This window comes from Trypanosoma cruzi, genomic scaffold (genome assembly GCF_000209065.1).
Source record: "Trypanosoma cruzi strain CL Brener 1047053517141 genomic scaffold, whole genome shotgun sequence".
Taxonomy (NCBI): Eukaryota; Euglenozoa; class Kinetoplastea; order Trypanosomatida; family Trypanosomatidae; genus Trypanosoma; species Trypanosoma cruzi.
Genome location: NW_001849482.1, coordinates 20134 through 40341, shown reverse-complemented (window position 1 = coordinate 40341; position 20208 = coordinate 20134). Strand labels below are relative to the sequence as shown.

The 20208-nt window shown below is 51.8% G+C and overlaps 1 protein-coding gene and 2 pseudogenes across 1 annotated transcript, besides 17 other annotated features; all 3 read left to right on the top strand.

Moving 5' to 3' along the window:
- Positions 1-13: part of a mobile genetic element that runs on past the window's edge.
- Positions 1-16: part of a sequence feature (AT_rich) that runs on past the window's edge.
- Positions 1-2029: part of a sequence feature (areas not merged during assembly with more than two copies in the genome that could not be assigned to a particular haplotype) that runs on past the window's edge.
- Positions 1-4022: part of a mobile genetic element that runs on past the window's edge.
- Positions 2030-2148: a sequence feature (heterozygous, Esmeraldo-like haplotype).
- Positions 2149-3484: a sequence feature (areas not merged during assembly with more than two copies in the genome that could not be assigned to a particular haplotype).
- Positions 3485-4324: a sequence feature (heterozygous, non-Esmeraldo-like haplotype).
- Positions 3909-4151: a mobile genetic element.
- Positions 4024-4054: a microsatellite.
- Positions 4325-20208: part of a sequence feature (areas not merged during assembly with more than two copies in the genome that could not be assigned to a particular haplotype) that runs on past the window's edge.
- Positions 4473-4496: a sequence feature (AT_rich).
- On the top strand, positions 6105-7310 carry Tc00.1047053506683.140 (annotated as a pseudogene).
- Positions 9802-9830: a microsatellite.
- On the top strand, positions 10134-13274 carry Tc00.1047053506683.110 (trans-sialidase, putative; the record flags this gene model as incomplete). The annotated part of the gene is made up of 1 exon (XM_814288.1): positions 10134-13274. The coding sequence occupies one exon, from the start codon at positions 10134-10136 to the stop codon at positions 13272-13274; it is 3141 nt and encodes a 1046-aa protein (XP_819381.1).
- Positions 13363-13411: a sequence feature (A-rich).
- Positions 14263-14334: a sequence feature (A-rich).
- Positions 14367-14398: a sequence feature (AT_rich).
- Positions 17022-19931, top strand: Tc00.1047053506683.100 (annotated as a pseudogene).
- Positions 19996-20208: part of a mobile genetic element that runs on past the window's edge.
- Positions 19996-20208: part of a mobile genetic element that runs on past the window's edge.

The window sequence follows — 20208 nt, the reverse complement described above, 5'->3', positions numbered from 1 at the left end:
TTATTTTTATTTTTAAGTTTACAGACACAGCGAGGTTGGTTTAAGGAAATGGCATTGGTTCATTTTACCCGACCTTTGAGTGAAGCGATATTGTTGCCCGTATTCCGGAATTGGTACGCCAAAATGGCGCTGTCCAGGTGCAGCTCACCTTTATTGATGAAAACTGGCCGTCGGATGCGACGTTAACTGCGGCCGCCTCCATGACAGGCTTACGCTTGATTTTGGGAAACATTGCCAAACCCTGGGAGGATTCGAGCCCTACAGGACATTTTGCGAATCTCCGGGCGCCTCAAGTACCAAATTTTGAGAATCAATTGACCCTGCCCATCGTGTGGGGGCGGCCCGGTAGTTGGGGGGCAAGCAAGGGGTCATCACTGCTGGAAGGGCTTTTTAGCACGGACTACGCCCGTGCCATCGCGGACGTGCAGAATCGAGGCGCTCAGCTTTACTCGCAGGTGGAAGAGGCGCATAACAACCTATCGGAGCACGAATCTAACATTGCGTTAACCGATGGCCTTCTTGCCGGACGAGAACAGCAGTTGGAGACAGCTAAAGCCCAACTACAGGAAAGAGAGACACGCGTTAGTGCTAGCGAGGTGCAGCAAGCCGCGTGGGAGGCAGAGACGGCAGGTTATTCTCCAGACGTCTCAGGGCAATTTTGGGTGACCGTATTCCAATACCTCCATGCCTTTGCCTTCCCGCACTTTTCCTTGGACGATCATTCTGCTACAAAAGAAGAGGAGCGAAGTTTCTGCGCATTCGGCGTCACCACTTGGGCCCCGCGTATATGGGATGAAGGCGTTTCCGGAGTCTTTTTAGAACTCTGGGGCGCATACAAAAATTGGAAACGTGCAGACGACCAGGCTCAACTTGTATTTGACAGTTTGGTTGCGTGGATCGATGCGCTGGAATCAGAGCGGGCTACCACCGATTGTTTCATGAATTTTGGAAGGATCTTACTCCAGGAATTCCGGATGCAGCCAATGATGGCGCCCGACCCCGGCATCCCGGTCTTCAACATTCTCGCCCGTCTTTGCACCGCCGTTCATGAGTCTGACGCCTTTGCGAGGGCAATCCAGATTCTCTTGGAAGGGCGAGGGACGAAACGACCGGTGCGATGCCAACTGTGCCACATTTACGGACGCGACGCATCCACGTGCAACGTCCAAGACGAAACCGGAGGAAGTTAGTCGCAACGCGGTCCGCCGTCAATAAACGGCAAAGGGGCTGCCCGCCGCTTATGGGAGCGGACGACGGCAGCCCCATCCATTCCACCACCTCCCACCAATCCTCACAGGCGTCGCACCGTGCCGCCGGCGCTGCATCCGATATTACAAATTGCCCGACGCAATCGTCGAGAAGGGCAATGGAGCTTATTTGCTAACGGTTCTCGACTGTGTTACGACGAATCACCGACATCTCCGCTCTGTGCCAGCTATATGAGGAGGGCGAACGAGGTGGCTTGATAAATGTGAGCGCCGTCAACGTGGAAGCAGAGAATGTCACTAGCGGGCAATTCACAATCTTTTGCCGCACGCACGAACGCACGATGAACGAGGAGAGCTGTGCGGCCTTTTTTGTGGGAATTGACGTGGCGCCATCGACCCGACTGCAGTACGCCAGGATGCTGCGGTCCATGTTGCAAATGGATCGGACCCCGCTGGAAATGGTGATTCTAGGGATACAAAAAATAGCGTCGCGATCGGAAACGAAGCAGGCGCGCCCCTTAACAGAGGAAGAGATGAATCAACCTATCCGCAGCCGGACCGATTGGAAGGAACGTGTTGTTTTTCGACTTGCGTGGATAACGGCGAGTCTTTTGTCCGAGATTGCGGCTCTCACCTCCCAATAATTCCACACTGGAGGCGGACGGGACCCTAATTTTGGATAGGTCCGTGGCGCCAAAGACGGCGAGGGCGGATCCCCGCCGAGCGTCGTTGTTCGTGAGGACACGAGGGCAGGACGCCTTCGACATTATAGAGTTATGCAGGACACTTCAAGAAAACGAAAAGCTCACGAATATTACGACTGCACAGGTGACACGAGCCCTGGCTTCTTGGGATGCCACGGCGCATTCCGTAAAACGCGGTGCGCTGCGGCACGCTGTTCCAATCGTGGAGACGTACAATTTGGACCCACACGTGATCTCGCTGTTGGCGAAGCACGTCGACCTGTTCGACCTTCCCCAGAATACTGTTCGATATTTGGGGAGGTACACCACAATGCTGACCCAGGTGTCGTCGCTGGTCGCATTGATGTGAAGGGAGACACTGCGGAAGGGCAGGAACCCTGGTTGAAAGCAGCGGAGCGTTTTTCCACTATTTTTATCATCATGCTGCTACAATAACGAGACGCGCGACAAGGACGCGTCTGGCCACTCCACAAGATGAACTAACCATCCCGTTACAGCGGGTCAACGTGCCCGTATTGAATCTGGAGTGGGTCAAGGGTCGGTTGAACCCGGCTACCTTGGAGAGGCTCATGCAAGTTTGGGGACTCGTCGGGCGGTCCCCTTTCACTTCGTCTTCTTCCGGTAAAGCGCGCGAAGGCTCACGGAGAATTCCAACCGCTGACGCGCGATTGTTGAATGCAGCGGGAATTATCGAGGACGCCTTGTCCATAGTAACAAGCGGATGAATAATACCTTTTCAGTTGCGGAGGAGAAAACCACCGGTTTACGACGACGATGGATCGCGTGGCCACGCGACAAGAACAGAGACGACCCTTATGAGGCTCATGCTCCTCTTTTACACATTTCCCGTTATTTGCCGCCTGTGATGGCTGAGGCCGCTTCCTGCCTGGACTTAAAGGCATCCTTTTTTCAAGTCTCTTTACCGCGGGAGACTCGGCATCTCTTTCGATGCCGCGTGGAGGACGGCACGCTGGTGGAGCCCACACGGCTCCCAATGGGATACAAGGCCAGCCCAGAAATTCTCCAGATTATTATTGCCTCGGCAATTGCGGTGGTGACGACGGTGGTTCACCGCCTCTGGGCTGCACCTCCATTGGTCCGTATCGACGTATGGATCGATAATATACGCAATACAGGGTCGAAAAGCGACGTGACATTGTGGGAAGCCCAAGTGCTTCGTAATGCGGACAGTTGTCACGCCACGATAGGGGAGGACCGCGAATCGGGCGCTGCGCAGTACACCTTTCTGTGGGTGCAGTTTGATCACACTCACCAGGCGGTATCCCCGAGTGACAAGTTTGTCCGGTCTGTATGCGCCATGTCGGCGCTCAATTCTTCAACCATCGCGGAAGTGGAGGCTACGGCGTCACGCTTTTTGTACGCGGCGGCCATTTTGGGCACGCGTTTACGTGACAGCTACTTTTCCATCAAGGCAGTGCGACGACGATCATCCGCACTTAACCGGGGAATTGTGCTGGAGAAAGCCCCGACGAACCTTCCGCCGGCAGCGGCTGGTTTGGGCGAGAGATTGCGACACATCAATGAAGATAATCGTAAGCGAACCATCAAGTCCACCGAAAAGACATAAGCCGCCATCATCACGGACGCATCGCTTCATTGTTGGGGAGCCGTTTTCATTCCAGACTCCGGCGACGTTAAAATTGCCGGAGGGAAATGGGGGAAGGAAGCCTTTTCTTATCATGCAGGCCGAGGCACGCGCGGTACGCTTAGCCTTATCGGCCTTTTCCGCCATCTTGCCATCCACTATGGACGTTTGGGTGGACAACACTTCGCTGCAAGGAGCGGCGAATAAAGGCAGCTCAAAATCACACGCCATGACGTGGGAGCTGCGACGGATATATGAGTTTTTGGACTCTCGCGGAATAAAGACATCCTTTGCATACGTGCGGTCTGCAGAAAACCCCGCAGACGGCATATCACGCGGTCGTGTGTTTACACTTCAGGACTTGGCGAAGGGTGGAACTTGCGAAGGGGAGCGGCAGTGTCTTGTGGTTGGAGGACCCCAAAGTCTGTCGCCTCGTAGGTAAGTAAATTTTAAATTTCAACTTTGTGCAAAAGGCCACGTGAGTGGTGATCGGAATCTTTCTTTCTATATATATATATATGTATGTATGTATGTATTGGATGAAAACGTTGAGGCGAATTCATAGCCTTTCCATTTACCCCTTCTCATTATCTTTTGGTTTCTTTAGATAATTTCAGGATTCGGCCAGCGGCCTGACGAATGTTTTTCTTCGTATTCTTTTGGGGTGTTGCACCAATTTCCTGTCTTTTTTCTCTTTTCTTATATATTCGGAGAACCTTGTGTGCGGAGCGGCATCTTTTTCTTGTTTTTCCCAGTGACCGCCGAAGCTCTCGGTACCGCCTTCTACGCTGGTGATGCTGGTGAAGACAAAATAAAAACAAAAATGGCATGGGAATTACAGCAGCGCAATGGGTGTTTCAGTGGAATATAAACGCCGTGTGGACACGGTGATTTGCGCGGCCGAGACGAGCTTGTTGTCTTTTTTATTTTTTGGCATGAAGCGTAATGGGAAAGAAATATTAATTATTATTATTATTTGGCAAATATTTTGTGGATTGCCGTTGCTGGGGCTGCGGTGCTGTCACGAGCTGCAGCAGTTCTCTTCTTCCTTTATTGCCCCTGCACCTCTGCTGTGTGTTTCCGTGTCTATCCACATGCCTTTCCCTCATTTGTTCTTTTTTTTTTTTTTTGCGTATACGCAGCCACACGCACAAGATGCACAATATATTGCGATGCCCAAGCATGATTCTCACTCTTACTCTTCACTGGTATTCGCTTGCCGCTTTCTTTTGTGGACATGAAGAAGGGAGAGACACCAGGAGGGGATCCACTGCGGTTCTCTTATTTTTGTGCAGCGTACCGCGTGCAGCACGATTGCCTCAAAATGCAGCACCGCCAGGTACATCGATGGGGCACGAGGTGAGAGACTCCTCTTGTCAGCCGTTGGTGTAAGTGATTGTGCGTTCGCGGTGGAGTTGGCCCTTTTGCGCGGTTGTCTCTCTTCTGTAGATGTGCGATGGCGGTAACGGTGGGTGAATGTTTTTGATTGCACTTTTGTGCGTTGCTGTGGGTGATCCCTGCGTGGTGTGCGTGGACCCAAAACAAAGTTGTCCGAGGGCACACCTCTGTGCACGATGGCCGCAGCGTGTAGCTGTCACTCTGTTCTCTCGGGAAATATGCTGCCACGCTTTCACTTGTGTGTTGCTTCGGGGACAATGTGCCGGCGGCTGTGCGGTTGCGGAATGGAGGGAGAGGAGTGGAGGGAAGTGCGTGAGCGCAGCGGCCAGGAGTCGCGCTGGGTGTCTCGCCGCGGAGGGCATTGCCCAACCAGCCCAGCACTGCTCCTGTCGGGCACCCTCTATCACACTGCAGGATCGTAGTCGACGCCACCAGCACGCAGCGAGGCAGTGGATACCACCACCGCCACGAGTGCGACCGGAGGGGGACACTTCAGCTGTTGCGTTCCGAGGGGGCCCACGACACCGAGCACTGGCCGCAGAGTGTTTGCGTTGTGGAGAACACTGCGGTGGAGACCTTCCTCCCTCCAGGTGGACGGACGCCTGATTTTACTCTTGTTCCTACCCATGAGATGATTGATTTTTTTTTTTTTTGGTTTAATAGTCTTGCTGTGTTGGAGCGCAGCTTTGGAAAACCCCGTCACTTTTGATGGTGGACTTGTGCCTCCGTTCGATCTTTCTCTTTTCCCACACTGTTGCTTTTTTAATATTTTGTGATGACGAGTGGCGTTGCAGAAGACACGCTGAGGCGCTGGGCTTCATTATCGATTTATTCATTTGCTTATTTTTTGTTTTTGTACCTGGTGCGGTTTGCGGTGTCCCTGATAGCCTCCCGCATGGAGGGTTTCATTGGGGCACCCGAGCCTTTTTTGTGCGGACGGAAGGCCAATGACTTTATCCATGCGTGGCCATTGCGCTGGAAGGAGTTTTTTTTTTTTTCACATTGACACGGAGCCATTTTTGTGCATCTTTTTTTTATTATACTTTTTTTTGCTTTCTTTCAGGAGTTGCTTCCTTGGCTTTGTCTCCAACGGGATATGCGCAGAGTTACACGCATTTTAAAAACCGAAGCCACGAGACTTTTTTGGAAAAGGTGCTTTATCTTTCTTCTAATTTTAATTTGTTGTCCATGTTGATGGTTTTGGTCGCGGGAGAGTGGAGTTCATACTTGACGACGATCCCGCGCATGGTTTTTGGTGTTGATCCGACCGGGGCGGAATATATCCGCTGCGTCGGGGAAAGGCTTCTGGTGGACCCAACGACACGGCAGCTGGGGGGAAATAATAACGGGACGGACGTTATCCCGTTGATGGTGGTCCCGCTGATGTTCGATCTGATGGACTTTCGGAGGATGATGTGCAACATCAGTGTGCCAATCCGGCTGTTGGTTTTGGTGCAGAACGGGCGGGAGGCGATGCTGTCGTTGTGCCTGCAGGAACTCGAGAGGGTCTATGAGTGGTCCGGACGCCTGGTTGTGAGTCATCACCCGGAAAACATCGGGCACAGCGCTGCCGTGAAAATTGGGCTACGACTTGCAATCTCGCTGCCGCGCGAGGAAGTGCCTTTTGTTTTTGTAACGAACAGCGACGCAGAGTTTTCACCCGATCTTCTTCCCAACCTTCTACGCGATGTGCATGAAATGGCGAGGCATGATGCCGCTCGCATGGATGAGTTGGCGGCGGAGGTGGCGAATGAGCCGAGCGAGTGCAGTCCTGTTTTGCGACGGGGCTTGAGGGTGCTGCGCTCCACGGTGAACGATAGCCGTTTGTCGACGTCTGCGCTGCTGCCTGACCGCTTCCGTTATGCTTCTGTGAAGGAGCGTGAAAAGGCGTTTTCGAAGCATTACGGACACTTCTGCGCTTATTAAAAAAGCAGTTGTTTTACATCTGTTATGTTGACACGCCTGGCGATCAGCACGGTGGGATATTTTGACGAGAACTTCTACCCAGCTTACGTGGAGGATGTCGACTACAGCTTACGCCTCCGTTTGCTTGGATTTCAGGAGCGAAATGTCTTATACGGCAAATTTGTGCATCGCGGCAGCTCGAGTATTCGTCTCTCTAATAAAATGGAGCTACCGGACGCTCTCTGGTACCGTCGCGTCAAGTCTTTGAGTGCGAACGATGCATATGCCACGATGAAGTGGAACGGTCTAAAAGCATGCTGCAATGGGTACAAGGAGCCATATAACGGCATGGTCCCCCTAGACGTTTGGGTGAAGGATGAGGCACGCATACAACGCATTCGGGTCCACGGGCATGATGAGATCCGAAGAGTTCCAAGTATTTACTACGACAGGAGCCTTTTGTGCCCTTTCACGACGAAGGGAAGATGATTCGGCGACAAACACAGGTTTTGCTTTCTTATTTTGTTTTGCTTTAATTTTTAAAAATTTACACCTCTGTTTGGTTATTTACACGAATAATATTTAAGCGAGTACGCCATGGGTTTTAAAGAGCGCAAGCATATATTTGACATGACAGGGGGAGGGCGCAGCGTCCAAACTTGGCCGTGTTGCTGAAGGTGGGAGAGGGCGGCAACAAGCAGTAAAAGTAAGAAAAGTGAAGATGATGAATGAGGGAGAAATAAAAGGGGAGGGAAGCAGAAAACAAGCCAAAAATATTGTGGGCACAACGCTGCTTCTTATCGTGGGCGATCGACGGCGCAATTGGCTACTAATTTACCCACTGAAGGTGACACCCGTTTCCGCTGAATATGTTGCGTGCATATCTGTCGGGCTTTTTGTTTATTCTTTTGGTTTGTTTGTCTCCCGCACATTTATTTCTCCGTGCCGCCTGACTCGTTCGTTTATTATTCCCCTCTCTGTTTTTCTGCGTGCACCGAGAGAAGGGCTGAGGGGCATGAATTACGCTCCTCTTCTGTGACATGCCACCAAAAGCAGAAGGAGAAAAAAAGAAAAGTGAAGCGGGGAGGGGAACCATCGCCACGCGTCCTTTTCTTCGAGAAGACTGCTCGCCACGCCATTGAGGCGCGCCGTGTGCTTCGCGAGGCCCGCTGGATTCGATTGGGGTGCCGTGAATGATGGTGCGTGTGAGTGTGGCGGATGCGTCTCCCAGGCGTCCCTAGAGGACCCTCGGGCCATTGGGACTGCGTGGAATGCGGGATTCCGCGGGGATATTTGCCCGTTTTGTTTTCTTCTATCCACCCCTCCCAAACCTCAACACGGCGGCTGAGCCAACGACTGCGACGGGATCCGTTGCGTATTTCTGAATCTCTCTTGCGTTGCAGCGGCAGGCCTGGTGTGTCCTGCTCGGCAGACACGGTGGACGGGAGTGGGCTGCCTTATCGGGAGGCGATGGTCACGGCGGAGCGTGTTGCGTACGTCGCAATTTGGCGTGTTTGTGGCGAGTCTTGCGGATGGTGTGACGGCGCCTTTTTTACTTGCGGGGAGAGAAGCGATGCTCCACGGTGGTGCACACGTTGCGGGTGGAGGCTTCTATTTCTGTTAGTTTGTGAATGTTTATTTTTTTGCTGGAACACCACAGAGGGCGGTGTCTGTGGACAGCAGAGCATTGCGAGGAGGGGCATCGCACGATTTTTGGCGCGATGAGGCGGTTTTTGTGAATTTACGGTGTTTTATTTTTAGGATTGAGAGACTATCCTTTGCTGGAATGTATTGTGTGAGATCATCCGTGTGTTTGTTTTTCTTAATTAATCCCTTGGCATTTGGTGTCTGCCGTGAAACAGGTGTTGATGGCCGTTTTATGGCGGTGAGATGCATTTTTATTTATTTTATTGGCGAGGGGGTGAATTGTGTTGCGTTCTGCCATGCGGCTTGTTGCTGACGGCACGTGGCCGCAGGGAGACGTTGTGGGCGCCTCCGACACGAGGTGCGATTGAGCAGTCACCTCCTCCGCTCGCCTGTACACGCTGTTGAGGCGGCGTGATGGTAATGAATCGGCCTCTCAGAAAAGCAACAAGAGGGCGTTTGCTGTTCCCGCTGCGGTTCACGAGTGGACTCCCAATCTGTGGGCGGGGTCGTCCTGTTTGCCGTATTTCTTTGAATCTTGATGAGTTTTGCACATGGTCATCCACACGCACATGCACGCAATCCCCCTGTTTGCCCTCCTGTGGGCGTGAGACCGGGATGCAAAGGGAAAATGTGGCCCGTGCCAGCATGTGGTAAAGTCTTTCTTGGGAGGGATTGCGACTGTGAGGTACGTCCTGGCAGGCAGGAATGGGATGAGAGGAGAGCGGAGGGCGAATAACAACGATTATGTGCGGGGCAATGCGCAGTGAATGGGGCGAAGTGGTACTTATGTTGACTTTTCAAAACATTTTTGTCTTTTTTTTTGTGGCAATGGAAAGAAACTTTGGGTGATGTGCTATGGATTATTTGCACATAATTCAGAGCGGCAACACCATTTGCGGGGAAAATGAATGACATCTGCGTGCGGCTTGCTTTGTGGGTGCGAGATGGTCGGGGAGGTGTTCAACGCCCCGAGAGGCCAGGAGCAAAGAGGCCTGCACTGCGGCAAGCAGAGGGATGCACGCTCCTGTTGGTGGCGTTGCTGTGGAGCCCTGAAGGGCCTACAGGGAAGTTGTTTTTTCGCCGCCTCATTATTTTTTTGATTGGTGCTTGCCGAGGTCTTTTGAGGCGGGACGTGGGATGCACCGAGAGAGCGAGTGTCGTGTGGCGGTGCTGTGAATTGGTGCGGTCCACGTTTGTGCACATATTTCCGTTTTTGTCCGCGTCGTTGCCGCGGCGGTGCACCGGGAGCGTGTGACTGATCACTGCATCACTTGCGGACTGTTTTGGCAGGACTTTGAATGGCTTCGCCGAATGATGAAATTCCGCGTCCATGTCTCTCTCTCTCTCTCTCTCTCTCTCTCTGTTTGTGTGTGTTGGCTTCCGCCGTGTTCCACCGTGTTGTTGTTGTTGCTGTTTTCGGTGTGCAATTGTTTTCCATGCTGTTCCTTCTGTGTTCTCTCGATTCCCGCTCTCCGCATGGGTGCTCTGCTCTGATTCTCACTGACGTGTCTGATTTATTGCTTGGCTTGTTTTTTCTTCCTTCACTTGTTGAACACAGACACACGTTAGGAAGGAAAGCAAACAAACGCGAATCGCTACTGTGAAATTCAAAGGCACTGAAAGCACCAACAACAGCACACACACCGCCCACACACACATATTTCTATGCTCTCACGTGTTGCTGCAGTGAAGGCAACCCGCACACACAACCGTCGCTGCGTGACCGGATCCAGCGGAAGGAGGAGGGAAGGAAGAGAGAGTGAGCCGCAGAGGCCCAACACGTCTTGGCACGTGTTTACTTTTGCGGTGCTGCTTCTATTTGTCGTGATGTGGGTGTGCTGCGGCAGTGGAGGTGCACACGCTGAGCAGGCAGGGGCCGCTGTTGATCCTTTTAAAGGGACGACGCCGATATCATTTGCTAATTGGAGGGAGTTTAACGAGGACGGCGGCAAAATTACCTCGCTCCGTGTTCCTGGCCTTGTTAAAGTGGGTGATGATGTATTTGCCGTGGCTGAAGCGCAGTGCGGGGAAAAGGATGGAGCCGGCAGCTCTGCTGGGATTGTGTCAAAGCACCTGGATATAAAGGGTGACTCAATGGATATTTTGACGTCGGATATAAGTTTGTTTTGCATGCAGCTTGTGGACACCGCCGCGAATAATTTTAGGACAACAGAAGTGTTGCGGCCAACGACAGTTGTAATTGAGGACAGCGTCTACATGCTGGTGGGGAAATACAGACATACAGAGAAGCAGGTTGAACACACGAATGAGCGGGGCCTTTTACTCGTGAAGGGAACTCTCACTGAAGAAAATGGAAAGAAGAAAATCAGATGGAATGAGACCCATTTGGTAAACCCTCAAGGAAAAAGAGAATCTGTTTCCTTGACCGAGTTAATTGGCGGTGGAGGATCGGGTGCTGTGATGGGTGACGGCGCGCTTGTGTTTCCCATGCAGGCCAAAGACAAGGATGGAAAGAGCGTTTTACTGTCTATGCGTTTCTCCAATTCAGGGAACAAATGGGAGCTTTCATCGACGACGCCTGGTAAGGGCTGCAGGGATCCAACCCTGGTGAAGTGGGAGGAAGACCAATACGACGAAAGACTCTTCATGATGGCTCATTGTGATGGAGGCTACTATGACGTTCACAGGTCCACTGAGAATGGGTACAATTGGAATGGTCACGTAAAACCAATTACCCGCGTGTGGGGCAACTCACACAATCGAAAGGGGTACGGTGTCCAGAGTGGATCCACCACCGCAATCATTGAGGGAAAGAAGGTGATGCTCATCACCGCGCCGGTGTATCCGAAGGAGGACAATGAAGGTGGAAAAGGTCGGCTCCATCTTTGGGTGACGGACAAGGCACGTGTGTATGATGTTGGGCCGATATCTCGTGAAAATGATGACGCCGCCGCCAGCTCGCTGTTGATGAAGAGTGGGAAGGATAATAAGGAGTTGATTTCACTGTACGAAAACAAGAAAGACGGAGCATACAATCTTGTTGCTGTGCGTCTGGCCGAGAAACTGGAGCGGATAAAGGAAGTGGTGAAGACATGGAAGGATTTGGACAGCGCCTTGCAATACTGCAGTTCCGGTTCCAGTGGCACTGTTGACGTGCGCAAAAAGGGCATGTGCAATGATCGTGTTCCCACTGATGGGCTTGTTGGCTTTTTGTCCGGTAACCTCTCTGAGAACACATGGAGGGACGAGTACCTCGGCGTGAACGCAACAGTGACGAATGGGGAGCCAAGGGTTCCCAATGGATTGACGTTCAAAGGACCCGGATCATGGGCGGTGTGGCCTGTTGGCGACATGGGGCAGACTGTGCCGTACTACTTTGCTAACACTGAGTTCACTCTTGTGGCAACGGTGTCCATCCACGAGGTGCCGAAAGAAAGCAGCAGTCCCATCCCTTTGATGGGTGTGAGGATGAATGACACCAGCAGCACGGTGCTTTTTGGTCTGTCGTACACCCATGAAAAGAAGTGGTTGGCCATAGCGGAGGGTTCTGGTAATGCGGAGGTTGTTGATGAGTGGGAACCAAACAAGACGTATCAGGTGGTACTGCGAATGAATTATGATGAATGGACTGTCTTTGTGGATAAGGAGGAAATCCACCAAAAGAGCTATGATAAGAGTCTGTTCAACTCGCACAGGATTTCACACTTCTACATCGGTGGGGACAGTGAGCACCAAAGTGCAACGGGCGGCCATGTGACGGTGACCAACGTCATGCTGTACAACGAGGAACTGTTGAGAAATGATCTGTATAAACTCAAAACCAGCAAAGTCACCATTCCATCACTGGGTGTTGAGGAACAACCCACAGGACAGGTGGCCAGCACAGACGTCTCAGTTGCTTCCGAGTCAAGGAGTGAAGAAAGCGTCAGCCATGAGGAATTGACTGAGGATGATACTGATGAACAAGAGGAAGAAAGCGTCGATGATCTGGTGCCTGCAGCGCCCTCTTCCACGGTTGCCGGGGGATCGTCTGTTTCCGAACCCGCCATCGCAGCGGAGAGTGCAGAGAATTCTCGTTCAGATGACAATGCCCAGTTTCACCAGGGCAAAACGGCTCAGCAAACCACGCTGAATGAAGATTATAAATCGATGCAGCGGGATTCAGATGTGCAGCCACAAGACCCACAGTCAGCGGAGTCAGAGGAATTAACGGAGGCCACTGATTTGGAAAGATCCTCTGAAAGTTATGATGAAGAAATGCCAGAGGAGGAGGGAGAAGCGGATGGCAGGAGTGGCGAATCAACGTCTCCAGTGACTGCGTCGTTGAGTGTGGATACGGCCACTGCACCAGCTGACGGCGAACACCAAGTGCGACAAAGCATTGAGCTTCCCGCTGAAAACGACGACGTGCGGTCCACTGGAACCGGAACCACTGGCGCGGAGCGAAGCCTCAGCCTCGAGGCGGGGGGCAGCGATTCCGAGAGAACAATGAGCTCAGACAGCAGCCCCACTTCTTCAACGAGTGACGCCGAACCGACGTCCGCGGAGGACACCGACGACGTCTCTTGGACTGAAGGAGCCGAATTCTCTTTTGAAGACGGCAAGGAGGCGCCACAGACGGTCGACACCAAACCGGAGAATACAAACACAACGCCTGGGGAAACCAAGATCCCATCGGAGTCCAACGCAACAACACCCTCGGACACTGACATTTTGCTTGAGAAGGGGCATTTGGGCGAGTTGGCGGCCATGTATCTAATTGGTGACAGCACCGTGCATGGGTGTGTGTCTCGGGTGTTGTTGCTGCTGCTTCTGGGGCTGTGGGGCACTGCGGCTCTCTGTTGAATGAATTGGGGAGAGCAACGTTGCGAAATTCTGTGGAGCAACAACTGAGCGGCATCCCAGCATTACCCAATGAATTTTTTTAATTCCATTTTTTTCTTTTTTTTTCTCTCCATTTCCTTGTTTTTGCTTTCTTTTCTGCAAATCACTTCCCTTCTTTTTTTGCTTGTTGCCTTGGGGCAATCAATATGGACGTTTCTTTTTCTTTTCTACTCTTCCCTCTTTTCAATTGCTTCATGCTGCACTCTTACTGTGAGGGGTGCCGTGTGTTTCCCGCCCAACTACTCCACTCGCACACCCACCGACACGCCCATGACGACGGCCCTGTGCGCCTCGCCTGCTGCACGCATGAGGAGGGGCCGCGACGAACGGCGCGCTGAGGGAGCCGTGACGTGTGGGCGTGCGGCGAGGGCCTGTGGGGCGGAGCACACATTTCTTTTCCTCTTGTTTTGTTTTTATTGCGGCCAGGGCGGGCAGACACCCGCAGCGCCACACCCACAGCCACACCCTGCCGCCGTGATTTTAGGATTTTGCTTGCTCTCTTTGACTTTCTCACTGTGTTTTTTTTCATGCGATGTCGCACCCTTCGGTGTCGGCCTCGTGGGCATTTCTTTTCCTCCTGATGATTTTTCTTTTTTTTTCTGCGCTCACTCTCCCGATGGAGAGACGCGACTCCCGTCATGTCTGCGTGCTTCTCTCAGTCCCCATGCACACAAGAAGAGTGACTGTGCTCTGCGGGCCGCACTCACACGCCGATGAGAGGGCTGAGGGGAGCAGCAACACGCAGATGACCCATGAAATGTAAACGATGTGCGGACACACAGAGGGTCAGACGGCTGAAAGACATTTAAATATCTTTTATTTTCGGACAAAATATGCAGACAATTTCTGGAGCAACATGGTATTTAGGTGCTTTTTTTTTGTGTGTGGTTTTTCTTTTTTTTCTTTATTATTATTATTATGATTTGGGTGTAGCTGTAATAGAGGACGATTTTTTTTCATTTTCTTTTTTCGTGTCTTCTTTTTTTCCCCTTTTTCTTCTTTTTTTCTTCTTTTATTTTTTCCCGAATTGTGAGGGGTGGAAAGGTGAAGATGAATTTTTTTTTAAATTTTGATAAATTTTTTATGAATTGCCGCTGCTTTGTCTGCAGTGCAATGTCATGAGCTTGAGCAGTCTTTTTCTCTTCATTCCTGCCATGCACTTCTGCTGTACTGTTTTTGTACTTCCCTTCACATGCTCCGCTCCTGTTTTTACTTTTTTGCCTCGTGCTTCTGCAGGCACACACACAACCACATAGAATGCACATTGCAGTGGATTTTGATGCTTCTTTTGTAGCGTGTGCTGGCGGTTGCGGGTGGCTGCTGCTTCCTCCGTGGGCATGAAGGGAAGGAGGAGAGAGGGAGCGCGCACCGCGAGTCACTCTTCCTGCGGGTGTGATGCGCGCGGTGGTCTGCGACTGCTGTGGAGGGCCGCATTCTTTTGGTGTGCGCTTCTCCGCCGTTGTGCCGTGCTTTTGCGCATGTCATTTGTTATGCGCGTGCCTGCTTGGCATGTTTTTCCGGAGAGTTGGGCGGCCACCATCTGTCTATGGCGGTTTGTGTGAGTGGGCACGTGCGGATGAGGGTCAGGGCGTATGGAATGAAGGAATGGCTTGGGGAAAGGGGAATTTGATTTGGAGGGTATTTGGACCAGATTCATTTGGCTGCGGTGGACACATGCACGACGGATGTGTTTCCGCATAATTGGGGGAGGATGCGACAGGATTTTCCGAATTGGCCCGTCAATGCAATTCGGGTTTCATGGCACTGAGGCACAGTGGCCTTCCTGCAATGGCTGGTGACGGCCTCTAGTGGACCGGTGTATTTATGCCGCTGCTGCTGCTCGAGGAGGCGTAGAGGTGCGATTCGAGGTGAGCGGCGGAAGGGCCGCACATCCCGCAGTGACGGTCGTCGTTGGCCCAGCGGGTGCCTCTGAAGGTTTTGTTGGGTGCAACGTCCTTATGCCCTTCTCCGGATGGCGGCATCCCTGATGCAGCCAACGAACGGGGCTGGGAGCGACGGTGAGACGCAAGCACGTGTGGATGTTCGGCGCGGCCGGCGCACCGCACGCTGAGAGCATGGCACGGTGAGGACCGGACCTAGAAAAGGGACACCGCGTGGGACGTCAATCTTCACTGCAGCGACCGCCACCGAATTCGGATTTGCTCGCACCTTCTGCGGTCCCTCTTCCTCCCCTCACTTCTGTGCCGAGGACTGTGCCGCGGGATCCAGCAGCGCGATGTTTGGCCGCAGGAACGTGGCTCGAACAAATGATTTGTGGGAGGGGGATGTGCACTGCGGCGAAAAAGAAAAAAAAATAGTTGCGAGACGACCACCACGACAAGACCGGAGTGAAGTTGTGTTTTTTCCACTTGCGCGAGGGCGGCCTGCCACCTGGTCGGTTAGGAGGATTATTTTTTTTGCGTCGTTGCGCTCTCTTTTTATTCCGCTGCGTTTTTCTTTCGGACCTGCGAAGGGAGATTTGCAAGAAATTCCTGCTAGGCGTCCGTGCCGTCGTCGGAACAGCGGATTCCCCCTTGAAAAACGCTACTTTTTAAATTTGTTTTGGGCGGGGGGTTCCTGTCGATTCAACGCAGCTTTGTTTTGCGGATTTGATGCGTGTGTTTCCGAGCGGTTCGATCTGTGCTCCCAGCCCACTCGGATGTGGTGTGCGCGTCGACGTGAAGGTGCCTGCCAGCCGTTTTATTGCCTCCCCCGCTGTGGCTGCCGCCGCTGCCTTCCTCTCTTCCTGAGGTCCTGCGGCTTCTTGACAAGATGTTTTGGAGAAGGCGTTGCCGCTCTTATCGTCCATGGTATTTTGATTCTGGTGTCGCGGTCAGGAGACATTGAACGAGAGGGTTTGCTGGCCTTTTGTTTTATCCTCTCTGCCTGACGGCCAGTTCCACACAAACGTGCTCCTCGGCACCTCAGTTGGTGCTGGCGGGTTTGCTCACAGTCGTCACTGGCAGTCGCATGCGCCAACTCTTCTCTGCTCCTTTTCAGTGTCGCATTTTTTTATTGATTGACGGACGCCATTCTGTCCGGCGTGCCACTTTGATTGGATTGTGTGGGACTGCTTGCCAACGTCGTTGGACAAAGCAGGTTGACGCTTTCAAGTATTTCAATTTCATCCTGCGCGCACTAATTCTTTTGTACGTTCTGTTGGTGTGCACTCAAACAGCGAGGGATCCGGAACTATGTGTGCGTGGAATTCTTTCCTGCCATTTGAACTGCGGGCAACACCGAGGGGCTGCCACCTTGACTCCGCAGAGTTTTTGTGTCCTTACAGGGTTGACAGGGAAATTCCATGCAGACAGCTACTGCTGGTGTCCTCAAATGTTGTCACTCCATGCGAATAATGTGCTTCATCGAGTGAGGGGGATGATTGGGTTTGTGTGCACTCTGATTGTGTTTGCTACTTTGTGCGGGCACGCAACACTTGAGTGATGGTAAAATGGAGCGGGGCGATGCATGGCCGCGTCTCGCCCATTGTTCGGTGCACGATGGTGTGGTGCACATTGTGGTGCTGACTCTGCGATATGACTGCGGTTTCCTGTGCGGCAATGGCTGTGGGTGGAGGAGAGTGTTGACCCGCGGCGGGACGGTGGGATCGTGCCTCCTTTTCTCTTTGTTTTTTCCCTTTTGTGAAGGTGTGCACTTATTTTTGTGTCGGTGATGGGGCAAACAGACGGACAACGTGAATAAAACAAAATGAAAAAGGGCGATGGTGTGGCGGTGTTGGGGTTGGTTGCACGCCTCGTGTTGCTGCGGGGGCGGTGGGCCTCGACTGTTTCACCGACAGGCGTCGCAGTGCGGCTGCATGGCGCACCGACCACCGAGCCGTGCGAGTGCCACGCCCAACGTCATTGGGACTGCGGGAGGAAACAGCCGCGACTGTCCTTTGGAGCCAGCGGCACCTGCTGGCCGCAGTTGGGCGGTGCGAGTGGGATGCTTCACCACACGGGTGTTGTGATGGCGCCTCGAAGCGGCATCCCCGGCGATGTTTCCGACGCTGCAACTCGCAGAGGGGTGGAGGAAACGCAGCAACCAAAGTGGACCATGAGCAGCAGCGTAAAGGAAATGCTGCAGGAGGGAAACACTAGCAGCACCAACATGAGGCTGAGTGATTTCCTTTGGAATTATGTTGGCGGCAGGGCGGCCGTTGATGAAAGACTACAATGTGACGATGGAGATGTTTGTTCAGGAGCCGGATCCTTACGTACAAAACCAGCGGCTTCTTAGAATTATTTTTAATTTAACAGAGTACCAGGTGTACAAGCTTTATCACGAGGGTGTGTTCTCTCTCGAGCAATGGAGGGACTATGAAGGAAAGGATACGGTCACTCCCATTGCAAGGGGAAAACTAAACGCAGCCCTCACTCAGGTACTGAAAGCAGAAAGGCTAAGACGAGCGCAAGGAATGAAATTTACCATTTCCACTAATATCGAAGATGTACTGTTTAAAGGAAGAGTTCGCGTCAATGAAATGAAGCTGAGCGACTTTCTTACGAGGGAACTGGACGGCATGGGCATTGTGGACACCAATCGGGATGTCTTGCTGGAGGAGTTTTTCAAGGACCCCACGAAGTATATCCGTGATAAAGGAGCATTGGACGAAATACAGGCATCAGGTCATTATTTGAGTATGAAGCGAGCTGTAAAGGGTGAAGTGATCTTCGATGAGGATATACGCAAGCTTCGCGATAAGGGTGTCAGCAATCCACCGGGGTGGTCATTAGCTGCTGCAAACGTAAAAACAACTGTTCATAACTTCACTAAACGGTTATTGGATGCAGCCCTTGAGGAGGTGAGGAACCCAATGAGGATGAGTGCAGCGATGAAACTGGAGGGATTGTACGAGTCTGTGTACAATGCGAGGTGGAGCCATGTCGTGGAATTTCCTGACAGCAAGAAAACGAAAAAGGGGACGGGAATGGGGGTGCATGAGGGGAGGCCAGAACAGTCATGGAGGTACAATGAAGTTGGCGAAACTTTCGAAAGGAATGACGCCGTGCAGAAATCCGGTGAAGCACCTCCCAGGCTGATGGTGCTCACTTCGGACAAGGGATGGCCGTACTCGTGGCATATGACACAGGATTCCTCGAAGGACTTTTTTGTTAACTGCGAGGTTGAACGAGTGTGGCGGATCGTCAGGAATGATCTAACCAAGTGGCTCAGCAACTCTGACTTGACTCTCAGTTCTTCACCCGTGCGACGTGTGTTGATTGGGACGCCCGGGATTGGGAAATCGGTGGCTGTCGGCTCGTACCTTCTCTACCAGCTGCTGCACTGCGATGTGGAAGAGCTCCAAGTGGTTGTCCACTGTTTTGGGGATACGGCGTACGTGTTTGACAAGACCGCCAAAACCGTGACAATATACATTGGTAACAAAACATCGAAGATTGTTTTGGGTGGTTTGAGGCAGCGTGGGATGAAAGGGTACATTATTTACGATGTGGCAAAGAAGGGAACACCGCCCGAAACAGGTTTTGCGCCCTCCACCGGATGGGGCATGATTGTGGTGTCATCGCCAAAGGTAAGCAACTATGATGAGTGGGAGAAGCAATTAAAAGCCAGGCGAATCATCATGAATTGCCCTGACGACATGGATGTGGAGGCGATGTGTACATGGATGAAGCGAGGTCTGGATCCAGATGAGCAAGCGGAATACTGGAAGAAGGTCGAAGAACACATGTATCTTTTGGGACCGATTCCACGTCACATCTTCGATGTGGATGAATATAGAAAACGCACGCAAGATGTTATGAGGGCCTTGGAATGGATCAATATTGGGGATCAAGGAAATTACTTTACCCTTGGAGGAAGTAAGTTATGGTATTCCGAGGATCCGTCTCACAAACTTGTGAAGATTGTCCGGGCAAGAACAGAAAAAGGTGTTGAGGTATTTCTCAACGCATTGATATGTGCTGATATCGGGTCTCGAACTGCGGACTGTTTGGCAAAGGCAATGGCTACGAAGGATATTTTGTTGCTAATATTGGGATCGCAAGGTGCTCTTGCTTCCCGAGCTCTGAAACAATTGGGTTTGCGCGCATTCATGTATGGGGAGTTTGTCGGTGCACTAGTAAAGGGACTCAATGAGCTGAGGTCACCAAAAAGTGGTGAAACACAGAAATTAGTGCTGAATGTAAACCATCAAGGGTACCCCACTCGCACCGTTGGATTAGCGGGATTGCAAGGCGGTGTCACGAGGATTCCGATGGAGTACGGGGTGCTGTACATACTGGCGGTTGAAAACTTTCCGCTGGTGGACGCATTCTTTTTCTTCGTGAATTCAAATCCAGAAGCGCTGGTTGGCTGCGGATTTCTACGGCGGGTGGGCACCACACCACCGCCAGCACCGTGAGGCAGTTCACTGAGTGCCTGGTGGCTTATTTTGTTGATTGGGACGAATTGTCCCGAGAATTGTCGTGGGGGATTATTTATGTGCAGCACGCAGACAGCACGCCGATGAATGGCTGGCAGAGATGTGATGCCGACAATTCCAATAGTGTGAGCGAGGAGGAAAAAAAGGGGATTGTGGCGTTTTGGAACGGAAAGGTACACCAATATCAGTTTTCGTTAACACCTGATTTTGTAAATAAAATCCGAAAAGTGTGAATACAATAATTTTGTAGAAAATGGATAGGGAAGAAAGTTGAGGAAATAATTGGGGAAATTAGCGCATTGCGTTTGTCGTGAAATTTAACAGGGAATAATCTTCTGGGCCGCTGACTGGATCCTGAAATAATCTATATAAACCAAACAAGATAGGGAAAAAGAGGGGAGTATCGAAGAGGCAGTTAGTTGCCTCAATGTTTTTCTTAATATATATATATATATTCTGTTGGCCATTCACGTGGTCTTTTGTCCTCAGAACATAATTACTTACGAAGTG